Source organism: Amaranthus tricolor, chromosome 2 (genome assembly GCF_026212465.1).
Source record: "Amaranthus tricolor cultivar Red isolate AtriRed21 chromosome 2, ASM2621246v1, whole genome shotgun sequence".
In the NCBI taxonomy this organism is placed as follows: Eukaryota; Viridiplantae; Streptophyta; class Magnoliopsida; order Caryophyllales; family Amaranthaceae; genus Amaranthus; species Amaranthus tricolor.
Window position 1 is genome coordinate 10,094,447 of NC_080048.1, and position 16,612 is coordinate 10,111,058.

Below are 16,612 nucleotides of genomic sequence, written 5' to 3' on the forward strand. Positions count from 1 at the left end.
TGCGTTTTAAAAAGACTTAACTCCTTAAAACCATATAGAGTTATAGACTACGCAGCGGAAATACAAATACACGTGGGAGGACACAAGGCCTCATAACAAAACATATACAACCAAAATTTACAAAAGATAACAAGAGATACAAAATCGAAAGATAGGGGTAATGACACAAGTTATGCTTCGCCCTCATCACTTTCCCCAAATGCAATGCAATGCATAAGAAGCTCCAGTACCTGCTACGCCTGTCTATGATCCTCCTGCTGCTCGACATTAGACCAAAGGCCAATGTGTCATAGCAGGACAATCGTAGAAAGTCATCAACAATCAAACATAAACACAAACACGTACACGTCAGTAACTAACATCAAATAGAATAAGGCCAACTACTAGATAGCATTATATCATAAAACAAAATAAGATGATTTCATAAAACGCAAGCAAGGATAGTAACCGTTTATCGGCCACTTATACTTCTTAGTTTCATTACGTGCTTTCCAACCCGAACCATGTGCTCTTGGGTAGAATGTAGGTCTTCACGCTCCTCGTTTCAAACATAAACTTTTGCAAAACACGCATAGTTCAACTCGACCAAGGCATTAACAGAATACCTAACACATAACCTTATAGAGCTTGTCTATCTTAAGGTAAGTGTGATCATAGTCCGTAATACCCTTGAGGTGACTTAACTTAGGCACATTTCTCAATAGCATAACTATTCTATCGATAAGTAGATATCCTATCAAAGAGTAAATATTCTATCAAAAAGTAAACGTTTTATCAATGCGTAAGCTTTCTACCAAAGAATGAACCTTCTATCATTAAATAACTTTCGATCAGTGAATAAACTTTTTATCACTGAATAGTTTTCTATCAGTGGATCTTTCTCTATTTCCTGGCATAGTGACACGGCCAAGGGCGTTATCGGCCATCCGGCGCCCATGGCAAAGTATGAGCTCATGCCCCCTCCAGCTGACCCTCTCGGGTCCTACCTTCGGGAAAAACCTAACACACTGGGGTACTAAACCAGTGAAGAGGCCACCATATTGGGGTTTGCAAGGCCCGCATGGTATCACCTCGGTCAAGGGGCGGTATCGGCCATCCGGCGCCCAGTGACCCAAGCATGCTCATACCCCCCTTACGGTGGTCCCGTCGAACCTCACCTAGGGGACTAATAAAACAACCGGACATAATCCAGTTAAGTCACGCCAGCTAATCATAATATAGTACCTTATCAGATGGGAATAACTTCCACTCTCAACTATTAATGAGCGCCCTGGGATAGCAGCGCGCCAAAACCCACTGAGCCACTCAATAGAATATGAAATTCACCTATAAAGGAGTCATTCTAACTCCAATTAGACATAATCTAATTCTTAAATAAATAAGGGGTAGTTCTCGTCCTCTATTAACTCTCATTCTCTAAACTATTCTAAGCGCAAGGATTTCATAGTCGATAGCTCTTCATGTAAAGTGTACTCAATAGTATCTCATAGTTTCAATGCAATGTATATTATCACAATAAACAATAATGTCTTAAAGCAAATTACATATAAGGGTTAGTTTCTGCGTGTACGTACCTGTAAGTGTCACTGCACGATCAAGAATCATAAAATCACCCAACTAAGGCTCTGCTTCCTCTTATGAAATAGGCACCTATATAAGTTATGAGTAGAACTAATAAGTTCCCTTAACTACTTTGCCATACCAAACTAAATGTCCAAGTAACCACTATCACCCATTCAACATGAGTTTCCGATCACTCTAGCACGCACACAACTCATTCAATACAAGTCAAAATCATCAACTCAACACAACATAAGTCTTTCCATCCATTTAAAGTAAAAGTATGTGTGAATCTTTCCTTTACATTAACTAATTTTGAGCATATCGGCTCGCGTTACCCAAAAATAACTAATCACAACTAAATCTTACAATTTTAATATGACATTAATATAACGATAAGACTAATCGTAGAGTTATCATGTTGAGATATCATTTGTTCATTCTCCAAAACTATTAAGAACTATAGTCAAAACAACACGACAATTAACTTTAGCAACCATCGACGATAAGTTGACATCATGCTCTTGGCTTACTAATATCATGTATCTATAACTTCGATAACATCCTAATAAAGACATTTGTAATTCAAAACAATCAAACCACAACAATTAGTAGCTATTATTCTCAATTTAATCAATCAAAAATCACTTTCAAAGTCAACTAACATCTTCACCATTACTAATTATTCACAATAATAACCAATCGACCAATCTTAAAACTTTTAAAGTTGTTTAATCAATCATCACCAAGATATAGTATAAAACACACATTATTAGTAATTTCATTTCTAAATCCAAGCCCTAATGGTTTCGTGTTCAAAGATAACATATTTAATCACTCCACATACTAAGATTCGAAGAAATTACTACAAAAACCAACACACAACCCATAATTTCAATCACACTTTAAACCCTAAGTCATAAACATGTTTAAATCATCAATCAAATTCTTGCCCACAAAAATTCAATTAAAATAACACAAGAATCAACACCTCACTCATAAACTTCATAAAACTTCAATAAAACTTCAAATAAAACTAGAAATTAATTAGAGAAAAGAGAAGAGATGGCTCACAAAGATGGGACTAACAAAAGGATGAAGACTAGATGGTGGTGAAGGAGAAGACGGCTGGGCCGTGGCTGTTGGTGGCGCAGCCTCCACAGCAGAAAAGGGAGAAGAGCCGGTTGGGTCGTGGCTGTTTGGGGAAGGAGACGCAGCCCCCTGCTGCTGCTGGTCGGGAAGGTGGGAAGGAGACGCACGGCTGTTGTCCCTGTTGCCTGTGCTGGTGGTCGTGGCTGCTGGCGGCACAGCAAGGGGAAGGGAGGAGAGAAAGAAAGAAGAGAAAGAAGGAGAGGAGAGTGGCGGCTGATTTTTGGCATGTAGGGTTTTACAGCCTCCTATTCATTATTATTATTATTATTATTATTATTATTATTATTATTATTATTATTATTATTATTATTATTATGTTTTATTTATTTATTAAATCTAAATTCATTTTCTTGCGAGGCTCAACTAAGAGACTCGCCTTTGTGTTTTCACACATTTCGATAAAATAATTATTTTGATTCAAACCTCTTTATTTAGAAGTCGTAATCTTATTTTTTAATATAAATATATGTTAATATTTAAATTCATATACGAAAGAAATTTATTAAAACTACTTCAAAATTAATTTAATATAATTATAAAATACCCTAAAGTCATTAAAATATTAATTGATGACGTCAGAAAATCTCGGGGTGTTACAGACTACCCCCCTTAAAAGGAGTTTCGTCCCCAAAACTAGAGTAACAAGAGTACAATTCATGGAAACTTGTATTTCTAATAACTCAAGAAGGTGTTTTAACTATTCTGAGCTCCAAAATTGACTCAAGGATTGTGACCTTATTGACACTTTTAACAAAAGGATACTCAATCTATCAGAATATTCATACATATCTCATTTCGAGTATTTATAATCACCTAAATTGGCTCAACATCTAATCAAAAGCATGTAAATATCACACCAATTGATTCAAACAATCAGTTAAAAGCATGTAAATAGCTCAACATCTAATCAAAAGCATGTAAATATTACACAAATTGGTTAAAACGATCAATCAAAAGAATGTAAGTTTGTAATAGGTTGTTATCATAGACGCGAAAATGCATGAAAGTGCAGGTGAAAATGCGTGTAAACGCGCGAAATTCTATCGCATTCTACCCCCCTTAAAACTTAGTTACGACCCCGTAACTCACTAACCTCGAAACATATGCAAGGATAGTGTGGTTATACCATGGAACTCCAATTATTTAATATCTTTGATCTCAGTACTACACACCTTAGTATCTAGGTCTCAATATGTTCTAGTAAGACAACTCTCCTCAATGTTTACAAGAGTAATGGATCTAGCACATGTGCCTTTTAAAGTGTATCACTTGAGCTCTTAACAACACGAAATGTCCTTTTATCTAATGTTATTCTTCAAACAACCTTTCCACTTCTACGTGACCACCTAAGGTCGTACTTTTTGATAATCTTGAAATGTACGGAAGGTTTAACTATTATAATTTGAACCATGAATGGGGGTAAAATATCAAAACAACAAGGTCCTAAAAGTAAGGTGCACGAAGTTGCTCGACACTTAACTCGTATTACAATTAGACCCTATACCTAAGGATACATGAATCTTACAAAACTGGTTGGTTATCAACTCCCAAATCGAGTCACCACTAACTTTACTTATCCTAACATAATCCTAACCTTTTACTTAACATGAAATGCTCTTTTCACTAATCATATATGATCAAATTATTTTATAACATTCTAGATCATACATCATGACTTGATTAATAGATTAACAACTCGAATTAATAACTCATAACATAATACATGTTTCAAGTATATAATCCAATTATATATGCCATATTTTAGCAAGAGACTGTAGTTAATAATCATACATTCACAGCCACAATACTAATACACATATCATAGTTATTCCATAATAATATCCATTATCCATCATAATATCAAATTCTAATTATGACAATGTGAGGATGATTTAGATTCATGAAGGGTAATGTCAAAGGTTATCAACATTTTCTGGCTATTCACTTACTATGCGACTAGATATGTTGAAAGTATAGAATGTATATCAATTAAGATCACGAACTTATACATGACTAAAGTAATGTATGATGTACATATATAACGACGGTGCTAATGGTACTATTAGGGTAATAATAATAGTAATGATCAACAAAGATGACATGTTATGTATACATAAAAATATGCACGATGAAAAGTAACTGATGAACACACCTACATCACCGCAATTTTCAATATCAATAGCAAAGCAGTCATGTATCATACAGTTTGATAAAGTTGATATCAACACAAATTTCACAATATCCAATCTTCATCATAACATTTCCATCACAATACTACCTCTAACTATAAGACCGTTATCGCAACCACATGACTGCTACATTAATAATCCTAACACTATACAAAAGTACAACGACACAAGCCAACAAAATAACACAACACTTGAAATTATGCATTACAATTATTCCTTCGCAAACAAGTGGAATTCAATTGTCCTTCGACCTAAGATGCAAAACTTAAAACTAACAACTATAACATAATCGTTTGTATTAAAACACGTCAAAATTTCAAAACTCTTTTCATCAAATGCTTATTACGATCCAACAATTTAGTAACATCAAATTAAAACTCTTCTTAACACAAGTGCGAATATTATTTAACTCTCCTTATCACATAATAATGATTGTGTATAATAATCGTTTAAGACATAATCCATTATCTCGATTCATTTCTCAAATTATGATTATTCGCATACTCATTGTCATTTCTTCACTGTTTAGGTTTAAAATACCATAACTCTCCAAATTAATTTACCACGTATCACATCAATCCTTATTAAAACAATAACTTGCGTAAAGTCAGCTTCATTTAGAATCTCATCTAAGTCTTTCATTTCAATACATTGGCAGGACTATTGAATTGGTGATCAATGAGATACTCTAAAATACTTAAAACATTTAACTGTATCTTACGTACACAAAGACGCTTAATCCACCTCATCATCAGGTTATTTTATCCTTATGTCTTATAAATGCCATGAGGAAAAACAAATTATAATATCGCTGATTCCTTTTTAATTTCAAATATCATTTTATCCAGCTAACGCTTTAAAACAGTCATGATTCTTCTTCACATTATCAACCGATTAAAACATTCATCACTCTATATAAGCATTTAATGAGATAAAATGTCTTAACTCAATAGTGTTCCCTCGAATCGATTCTTAGGCCCTTAGCACACAAATTTGTTTATGACGATTATTCTTTGACTATCCACTTTAATATAAAGTTACCGACTTATGTATGAATGATATACCATGTCTCAACGCTATACAAAACTCAGAGGACTTGCGAATGATAATTCTCTCCCTTGATACTCAAACTCATATGTCTTCAAGAAAAAAAAAATCACCCTTATTTTATCCAAAGAACCACTTCAACTAGGTTTTTATTTTATTTTATTTTATTTTTTTTTGACAACAAATAGTGATTTAAAGGTCGTTATCACTCGACAAACATGAAATACTATATTCAGTATGATGAGAGTTGGATGCTTACAAAAAAAAAATCAAAATCAATGACAAGGGACCCTTATAGTATATAATTCATCAAAATATATATAAAGTGTTTACTAAGGCTAATAGGTTGACTATCATTTTCACTCTGAACTGATTCTCAAGGTCTCACTACAAGCATAATATGTTGGGTTTAGAACTAACAAATATATGTTACATAAACCAATTTAAAGCATCAGTCTCAATCAATGTATGAGACTAAAAACGTTTATTGGTAGACACGATCATGCCACACTAAAACACAACCCCAAAGTTACTATAGCTAATTACAAAGGCCAAGAGCCTCAACCTAGTAAGAATAATAACTTCAAATGAAAATATTAAGGTAATTCTAGTTTGAACAACAATACTAATGTGATAATTTAGTCCAACTAATATAACATTATCTTTAAACACTTTGAGACGTTGAAAACAATCTCTTTACTTAAACTCATCACTATATGAAGAATATATCAATAATACTCTTATAAACCATGGTTCGAAATTGGGGGTTGAATTCTCAAACTATAAACTCTTAGCGTGCTCTCAAACTTCTCCTTATATTTAGGTTTTAACGCATCTGTACTTTAACAATGACCATATTATTATCATCAACTGGTGATAAAAAAAAAATTTATTTACAAGGTATCGCATACAAGACCCCCCCCCCTTTTTTTTTTTCATTTACAATATATCGAATTCTTATTGCCCTTTAGCTCTTATCCTTATTCTAGTTCAAACTTCTTACGCTCGTACTTGCACAGTCATTCAACATATTCAAGAGAATTATGATCACCACCTTCTATGTTATGATATGATGGACGAATGCACTTAACAAAGGGAATGCTCAAGCAGATAAATAAATAGTGGGTTCATGTATAGAATCAATATCAAAACTAGTAAGCTTTATGAAAGCAATTAACATGAACAAATACTCAAACACATAAGGCTAAATTTCATATAATCATCACGAGCAAGAGGAAATTCCCGATGCAACCAACTTCTTTAGAATTTCTTCATTCATACTTCATATCTTCATAATGACTACTTATAATACAACTCATGAGTTGAACCAAATACTCAAAAATTTCATTATTGCTTGATAATGCATAATTCAAATCTACTGATTTGTTAAATCATATCATCATTCAAACCAGCATCATAATTATTATTTATAATAACACACATGAGAATTAGTCTCATAACAAGCTAAACAAACTATATATTGATCTATGCACGTGCAACGGTAATCATTATGCATGAATATGTAATGTATGCACCTATCCCGTATCTACCCAAACTCTCACGAATGACTTCTAACTTCAAGCAATCTCTACACGATTTTGAGGACACAAAGCGTCGAAAATAGGGACCACTGGCTCTGGTAACCACCTATAACACCCCAGAATTTCCGACCCCTTAACGAAACCAAAACCGTAAAGGACAGGAGGAAATTCGGGTGTTACATAAAAGAAAAAGGAAAAGAATTTAGATAAACTTTAATTATTAACTTTAAAAAGGTGAGTGAAAATTTCGGCAGCATCTGCCTTAAAACTGTGCGTCTTTATAGAAAAACAAAAGTTATTTAGAAGCTAATAAAGTAAAGGCACCAACGGCCTATCAAAACTATGTCACGGCGGAATGATTCGTCGCCGGCTTCTCAAATCAACATGCCAAGCATGGATCGTGGTTCCAGTGTCGACGTTTGCGTTTTAAAAAGACTTAACTCCTTAAAACCATACAGAGTTATAGACTACGCAGCGGAAATACAAATACACGTGGGAGGACACAAGGCCTCATAACAAAACATATACAACCAAAATTTACAAAAGATAACAAGAGATACAAAATCGAAAGATAGGGGTAATGACACAAGTTATGCTTCGCCCTCATCACTTTCCCCAAATGCAATGCAATGCATAAGAAGCTCCAGTACCTGCTACGCCTGTCTATGATCCTCCTGCTGCTCGACATTAGACCAAAGGCCAATGTGTCATAGCAGGACAATCGTAGAAAGTCATCAACAATCAAACATAAACACAAACACGTACACGTCAGTAACTAACATCAAATAGAATAAGGCCAACTACTAGATAGCATTATATCATAAAACAAAATAAGATGATTTCATAAAACGCAAGCACGGATAGTAACCGTTTATCGGCCACTTATACTTCTTAGTTTCATTACGTGCTTTCCAACCCGAACCATGTGCTCTTGGGTAGAATGTAGGTCTTCACGCTCCTCGTTTCAAACATAAACTTTTGCAAAACACGCATAGTTCAACTCGACCAAGGCATTAACAGAATACCTAACACATAACCTTATAGAGCTTGTCTATCTTAAGGTAAGTGTGATCATAGTCCGTAATACCCTTGAGGTGACTTAACTTAGGCACATTTCTCAATAGCATAACTATTCTATCGATAAGTAGATATCCTATCAAAGAGTAAATATTCTATCAAAAAGTAAACGTTTTATCAATGCGTAAGCTTTCTACCAAAGAATGAACCTTCTATCATTAAATAACTTTCGATCAGTGAATAAACTTTTTATCACTGAATAGTTTTCTATCAGTGGATCTTTCTCTATTTCCTGGCATAGTGACACGGCCAAGGGCGTTATCGGCCATCCGGCGCCCATGGCAAAGTATGAGCTCATGCCCCCTCCAGCTGACCCTCTCGGGTCCTACCTTCGGGAAAAACCTAACACACTGGGGTACTAAACCAGTGAAGAGGCCACCATATTGGGGTTTGCAAGGCCCGCATGGTATCACCTCGGTCAAGGGGCGGTATCGGCCATCCGGCGCCCAGTGACCCAAGCATGCTCATACCCCCCTTACGGTGGTCCCGTCGAACCTCACCTAGGGGACTAATAAAACAACCGGACATAATCCAGTTAAGTCACGCCAGCTAATCATAATATAGTACCTTATCAGATGGGAATAACTTCCACTCTCAACTATTAATGAGCGCCCTGGGATAGCAGCGCGCCAAAACCCACTGAGCCACTCAATAGAATATGAAATTCACCTATAAAGGAGTCATTCTAACTCCAATTAGACATAATCTAATTCTTAAATAAATAAGGGGTAGTTCTCGTCCTCTATTAACTCTCATTCTCTAAACTATTCTAAGCGCAAGGATTTCATAGTCGATAGCTCTTCATGTAAAGTGTACTCAATAGTATCTCATAGTTTCAATGCAATGTATATTATCACAATAAACAATAATGTCTTAAAGCAAATTACATATAAGGGTTAGTTTCTGCGTGTACGTACCTGTAAGTGTCACTGCACGATCAAGAATCATAAAATCACCCAACTAAGGCTCTGCTTCCTCTTATGAAATAGGCACCTATATAAGTTATGAGTAGAACTAATAAGTTCCCTTAACTACTTTGCCATACCAAACTAAATGTCCAAGTAACCACTATCACCCATTCAACATGAGTTTCCGATCACTCTAACACGCACACAACTCATTCAATACAAGTCAAAATCATCAACTCAACGCAACATAAGTCTTTCCATCCATTTAAAGTAAAAGTATGTGTGAATCTTTCCTTTACATTAACTAATTTTGAGCATATCGGCTCGCGTTACCCAAAAATAACTAATCACAACTAAATCTTACAATTTTAATATCACATTAATATAACGATAAGACTAATCGTAGAGTTATCATGTTGAGATATCATTTGTTCATTCTCCAAAACTATTAAGAACTATAGTCAAAACAACACGACAATTAACTTTAGCAACCATCGACGATAAGTTGACATCATGCTCTTGGCTTACTAATATCATGTATCTATAACTTCGATAACATCCTAATTAAGACATTTGTAATTCAAAACAATCAAACCACAACAATTAGTAGCTATTATTCTCAATTTAATCAATCAAAAATCACTTTCAAAGTCAACTAACATCTTCACCATTACTAATTATTCAAAATAATAACCAATCGACCAATCTTAAAATTTTTAAAGTTGTTTAATCAATCATCACCAAGATATAGTATAAAACACACATTATTAGTAATTTCATTTCTAAATCCAAGCCCTAATCGTTTCGTGTTCAAAGATAACATATTTAATCACTCCACATACTAAGATTCGAAGAAATTACTACAAAAACCAACACACAACCCATAATTTCAATCACACTTCAAACCCTAAGTCATAAACATGTTTAAATCATCAATCAAATTCTTGCCCACAAAAATTCAATTAAAATAACACAAGAATCAACACCTCACTCATAAACTTCATAAAACTTCAATACAACTTCAAATAAAACTAGAAATTAATTAGAGAAAAGAGAAGAGATGGCTCACAAAGATGGGACTATCAAAAGGATGAAGACTAGATGGTGGTGAAGGAGAAGGCGGCTGGGCCGTGGCTGTTGGTGGCGCAGCCTCCACAGCAGAAAAGGGAGAAGAGCCGGTTGGGTCGTGGCTGTTTGGGGAAGGAGACGCAGCCCCCTGCTGCTGCTTGGGAGGGCGGCTGCTGGTCGGGAAGGTGGGAAGGAGACGCACGGCTGTTGTCCCTGGTGCCTGTGCTGGTGGTCGTGGCTGCTGGCGGCACAGCAAGGGGAAGGGAGGAGAGAAAGAAAGAAGAGAAAGAAGGAGAGGAGAGTGGCGGCTGATTTTTGGCATGTAGGGTTTTACAGCCTCCTACTCATTATTATTATTATTATTATTATTATTATTATTATGTTTTATTTATTTATTAAATCTAAATTCATTTTCTTGCAAGGCTCAACTAAGAGACTCGTCTTTGTGTTCTCACACATTTCGATAAAATAATTATTTTGATTCAAACCTCTTTATTTAGAAGTCGTAATCGTATTTTTTAATATAAATATATGTTAATATTTAAATTCATATACGAAAGAAATTTATTAAAACTACTTCAAAATTAATTTAATATAATTATAAAATACCCAAACGTCATTAAAATATTAATTGATGACGTCAGAAAAATCTCGGGGTGTTACAACATACCTTAAGCAAGATAGCCAACTCTAAAGTGTCCTATTAAATTCCCGGTCACGAATCGACTTCCTACAAGGTTCAGTCGTATTCGGGAAATAAGCACACATACACACTTTCCCCAAATCAACCATAACACACACATACAATTACACCCACACCTAGAATACGACACACATCATGAACATCCATCACATACTATAACATGGTAAACGCACAAAACCAAACAGCATACATAATCTGTCCAGAAACGCAATTTAAAACTAATATATATAAAACATAATCATAAAATCATACATTAAACAATATAGATTATAAGTAATTACATAAAAATAATAGAAAATTTCAACACATAAAAAATAATATAAATAATAATTTAAATGTTTAACGTCTTTGTATAAAACATTAAAAATAAGTTTTCAGCCTAAAGATTATACTGCCACCATTCCTTAAATAAGTTTCTATTTGTCATTTTGGGATGCTCCATTTGTTGTTCCCATAAAAAATCTTTTTGCTTGTGTCACAAATTTTGAACAAAATAACCTTATTCATCCCAATTTAATATTTTAATAATACTTATGGTCCCCACATATTTTTAACTAAGTTCATTTTAACATTTTTATATTCTTTATGCCCCTATATATTTTCCACTAACTTTATAAAAATATTTTTTATTAGTTGTGGTCCTTAGATTTTTTTCCACTAAATTTTATTTAATATTTTTAACGTTTATGATCTCTATTTTTCCTGTATTAAATTTATTATTTAATAAAATAGTATTTCTATTATTTAAAAGATTTTATTTTTCTTAATTCCTGTGAACATTATGTGTGGGAACTTTATTAAGAAATGAAGGGAGTATTTTTTTACTATAATAATAAACATATAACCTAATTTATTTATTTATGTGTTATAACTTTGTCAAACATAGGTGATAGAATTATCATTCGAAATTTATTTCACCAACATTTTTTTCTTATTATTTACTTAAATAATTAATGCATAGTCTATTTGATTTGTGTAGTTTTTTTTAATATAGTCATGTAAGTACACTAGTGGAAAAAACTTCATCTGCTGCGCCACATATGCTGCGGTTTTTTACAGACGTAGCATAAATAGGATAAAAAAACAAGGGAAAAAAATAATCATAAAGGCTGCGGTTTTATTACACTACGTAGTGTATATGATTATCTATAAAAAAGCTATTTCAAAATTATTTTCTTTTCTTAATTTATTACAAAATATTTTAATGAAAATAAAATTTTTACATAATTAATTAATATGTTATCCGATAATTATCCATTGTAATTAAAAGATACTATATATCTTAATTGATTGTATATGGTAAAAATTAGTAAATAAGATATGATTTTAAAATCTTTTGTAACTAATACATTAAACAATCTAATCAGAAAGATAATACATGATATGTTATAACCCCAAATAAATGTTGTTATAACCCCAAATATATTATGTGACTTTTTAGATTTCACTTAACACGCGCGCTTTTGATTTCAATAGTAGTTTTTTTAAAAAAAATTAACATAAATTAGATTTAGATTGGACATTTAAAAGCCATCTTTACAAAAAACAATTTCAAATAAGAATTTGTGTTCGGTTTTTGATGAAACTCAACTTCTATTTTTATTTAATAAAAATATTAAATGGGCTAGCATGTCTATACCGTCCTTCATTAGATTTTGTGTTGTTCTATAACCCATTTCATTTTCCAGTTAGGGCAGTTACCATTTCACGAAAACCCTCTTCGCTGCCTCCTTCTATGATTCTCTCTCTAACCTTAACCCTTTCTTCTTCAAATCTCTTCATCTTCAAGGTTAGTTTGTTAATTTTCGTTTAATCTCTATTAAGTTTTTCGATTTGTTTTGATTATCTTTTTTTTTTTTTTTTTTTTTTTTCTGTTTTTTATGTTTGGTTAACTGATCTCATTCTAGTTAGGGTTATTGATTTTTGTTAGTTTTAATCTCTATTATGTTTGTGTTAGTTTAATCTATCAAGTTTTATTTTTGTTTTTTTTTTTTCCCGTTTTTGTAAGTTTTTTTCAGAAAAAACAGCTCTTTTAATGGCGATGATGGACCCCGATGGCGGTGATGTAGTTCATGCATCAAGGCCTCAAAAAAATTGAAATCAATTCCTTGGTACGTCACTGATTGTTCATTTGTTATGTTTTTAATTAATTTTTTAAAGTTAGTTGTTAGTTATGTTATTACTAATTCCGATCCATAATTCGTTTACCATCTGTGCCGCATAAAGGTCCCAAACCTTGATCGTTATATGTATGTACTTCTATGTGTTTAATATTTCCTTAATTTTATTGACTTGAATTTTTAATCATAGTAATATATTTCACTTGGTTTTTTGTTTGTTTTTTCTCCAGCCTGGATTATCCTGGAGATCATTACCTTGATCGTGATCAATTGTATGTGTGTAATCTTTGCTTAATTTTAATATTTGATTTCATTTTGTTTACCTGTTCAACAGTTTATGTGTTTAATACTGTATTTGCTTAATTAATTTATTTACTTGGAATTTTATTACTAGTAAAATTGACTTGAATTTTGATTTTTTGATTTTGTTTATCTGTTTAATAGTGTTGATGAGGAGGAGGAGTCTGATACGTAAGTAATTGAATGAATGAGTGAATTTGTGTTGTTTAGCCCTGGATATCTCGAAGGCCCTCCCAGGAGGGTGGCTACTCTTGCTAATTTGAATTTCTATAAGCCTCTTGCCGAAAAGGCGCTAACCTACTACAATTCTAAAGAGGTCAGGTTTGAATACTAAAGTCCACTTCATCGTTTTTTATTTGATTGTATCCACTTTTTATTTTCCCTATTGTTTGTTTAGTGTCATACTGTCTTGGGCATTATCTGTTGATTATTTTTTTTCTCTTATATAGCTGATCGATTGTTTTGTATTCCTTTTGTAGATTCACTTATAAAGTTCTTTATATGCAGTTGTTTTAAAGTTTTTTTTTTTTTGCATTGCTTACAATCTTTACCTCTTTGCTTGTGTCTCTTCTTTTGATGTTCCCACTGCTCCCCATTAGAAGTTGAATTAGTTTGGGGGGTTGACTCAGGTATCGGTATCGACATACTCAGAAAACTGTGCGTTTACTAGCATCGGACCCGTCTCAATATGCAATTTTTATACCTAAAATGAAGTGTCCAATGTCCTAGTATCAAGGATTGGATATGGGTACGTGAACCAAAATGAAGAGTCGGAGTAACAAACTGATTGATTAGGCATATGTGTGTGTTCTGAAGATATGCTATAGCATCTATTTTTATTTTACCTTGCATAACATGACCACCCTTTTCTTGAATTTCATTCTTATTATTTATACATGCATTCTCAAGTTAATTTTATAATTCTACAAGCATAAGATTTATTTTTGCTTTAGTGTTGGAGAAGCACATCAATGCTTGTTTTAGGCTTGTGTAAAATTTTATTTGAATAGAAACAAAATTTGATTCAGTAGGCATTTTATTTTATATCTCATTGTTGAACTATTTTATGTACTTCATATTAACTCAAATATTAATACCATAGATGTGATCAATTACAATGACGAGTCTTTACAAATTTTGCTACGACCAATCTTGTGGGAGTTGTGAAAGAAGTACTGATAATTCTGAATAGGGCGTGTGAGCTATTACGAGTCTTAAGTGTTTGATTTGATATGTTGTACTTTTGTGAAATATTTCCAATGGACTTATTGATACCCTAGGAGAGTGAGATGTAAGGATCATGGGCTATTTGAATTGATTGAAATTCTGCATGGACATTTGAGGTGTAAGGATCCTTACCTCATGCATTTCTTCCCCTTCCTCCCATGAAACCCACCCTAAAAAAACATTATCTCTTTAAAATCTTAAAGATTGTACCAATTTGAACTACTAATTCTACTCCAAACACAGTTGTGCAACTTTATCATAATATTTGAGATGTTTGTTGCAGTGCACAAATTTGTTGCTGAAGGAGGTACTTGTTGCAGATAGGCAGCACCAACCTGAAACAGTGGTGTGGATGAATTTCATCGCTCGTTCTGAAGATGATTCCAAGCTGTTTTATTTCTTTGCTAATCTTCAAGATGGTCCGTATCCTAATTATCATGATGTCAAGGAGATGTGCTTCGAGGAAGATTTTAAGGAGCCTCAACCTAGTGACTTTCAAGTCAAAGAGTTATGTTCGTTGGAAACACATGATTCCGGTAAGTCTCTTTATGTAGTTACAATGTTGCTCTGATTCTTCATTCTGACTCATGTACCCAGTCGTATTGTTGATGATCGGACATTGGTAGACACTTAGGACACTTCATTTATAGGTGTGAAATTGAATATTATAGACATGTTCGATACTTCGAAACATACCAGTATCGGAGTCCAAGTAACATAGTGTAGAAACGTATACATGAGTTTTCAGTGAAGTATTTCCTGACATTAGGATTGAATAGGATATATTGAAGAAATGAAATCAGTCACATGAATTAAATTAATACCATGGAATGTTTCGTGTCAAATTGCTCATGCATTATTGTGGTTAATATATAAAGTACTTATTACATCAAGTATACCTTGTCATCAATTCAGATAAGGACATGTTACCATCATCGAGTTTGATGCCATATTATGTAGTATTATCAACAAAACTCTTTCTTTTATTCTTCAGAATAGTAAGAGAAATTAATTCAGATTTGAAATTATGTACGCGCTAATTTTTTTAAAAACAAATCAATAAGTAATTTGGGAAAACAGAATTACTGATTTTGTAAAATGGTACTCCCTCTTCTAAACCTCATTTACCATTTTGGATTGTTCAAGAATATAAGCAACTATGCATTGCGGAACTTTATCGGTATTATTTAAAAAATTAAAAACATGGAGGTTGTTGCTCATTTCTTTTCATCTAGCAAAGGATATACTAGTTGAAAATACTTCTATTAGGTTTTTATTTGCCTTTCATCTTCAATTTTTTTCCTCTTAAAAGACTAATACAAATATTAGGGTACTATACTTCAATGTATTTTGGAACTTAATCAGTATTTATGGATGGTTGTTCATTGCTTATCTTATCTCATATGGCAAAGGATATTCTTGTTGAAAATATTAGGTTTTCATTTGCCTATCATACTTTTTGATTTAGTGACTTACTGTCGCTATTATTATGTGAGAATTGAGGACTTGTGTTGTTGATTTTGTTCTCTTACCCTCTTACATATATCATTTGAAAGATAGAAAAAAAATATAAATAAAATTCTATTTTCGAACTTTTTCACCAAGTCATTGTATCCAAACAAGTTGTCAAACAATAATGTATGTATCATGTACTGCAGATTATTCGCAGAGTATTGCTAGCAGAGCTTGGGGTTACAAGGTTGTTTATCCGCAAGGTTAT

The 16,612-nt window shown here is 33.1% G+C and overlaps 1 protein-coding gene across 23 annotated transcripts in view; it reads left to right on the top strand.

Moving 5' to 3' along the window:
• The first annotated feature begins 12,892 nt into the window (after positions 1-12,892).
• Positions 12,893-16,612, top strand: part of LOC130805307 (uncharacterized) — a 32,049-nt gene continuing 28,329 nt past the window's right edge. For 14 of the 23 annotated variants that reach the window (XR_009040186.1, XR_009040184.1, XR_009040189.1 and 11 more), the window contains exons 1-8: positions 12,893-13,034; positions 13,254-13,356; positions 13,472-13,494; positions 13,596-13,637; positions 13,810-13,836; positions 13,876-13,981; positions 15,176-15,428; positions 16,551-16,607. Coding sequence is in view for 17 of the 23 variants with exons in the window: in XM_057670014.1 (XP_057525997.1) it covers positions 13,318-13,356; positions 13,472-13,494; positions 13,596-13,637; positions 13,810-13,836; positions 13,876-13,981; positions 15,176-15,428; positions 16,551-16,607 (547 nt within the window). In the remaining 6 variants the exon portion in view is untranslated. Of the gene's footprint in view, positions 13,035-13,068; positions 13,357-13,471; positions 13,495-13,595; positions 13,642-13,809; positions 13,982-15,175; positions 15,429-16,550; positions 16,608-16,612 lie in introns of those variants that run through there. The other 9 variants (XM_057670022.1, XM_057670019.1, XM_057670015.1 and 6 more) reach the window with 7 other exon arrangements.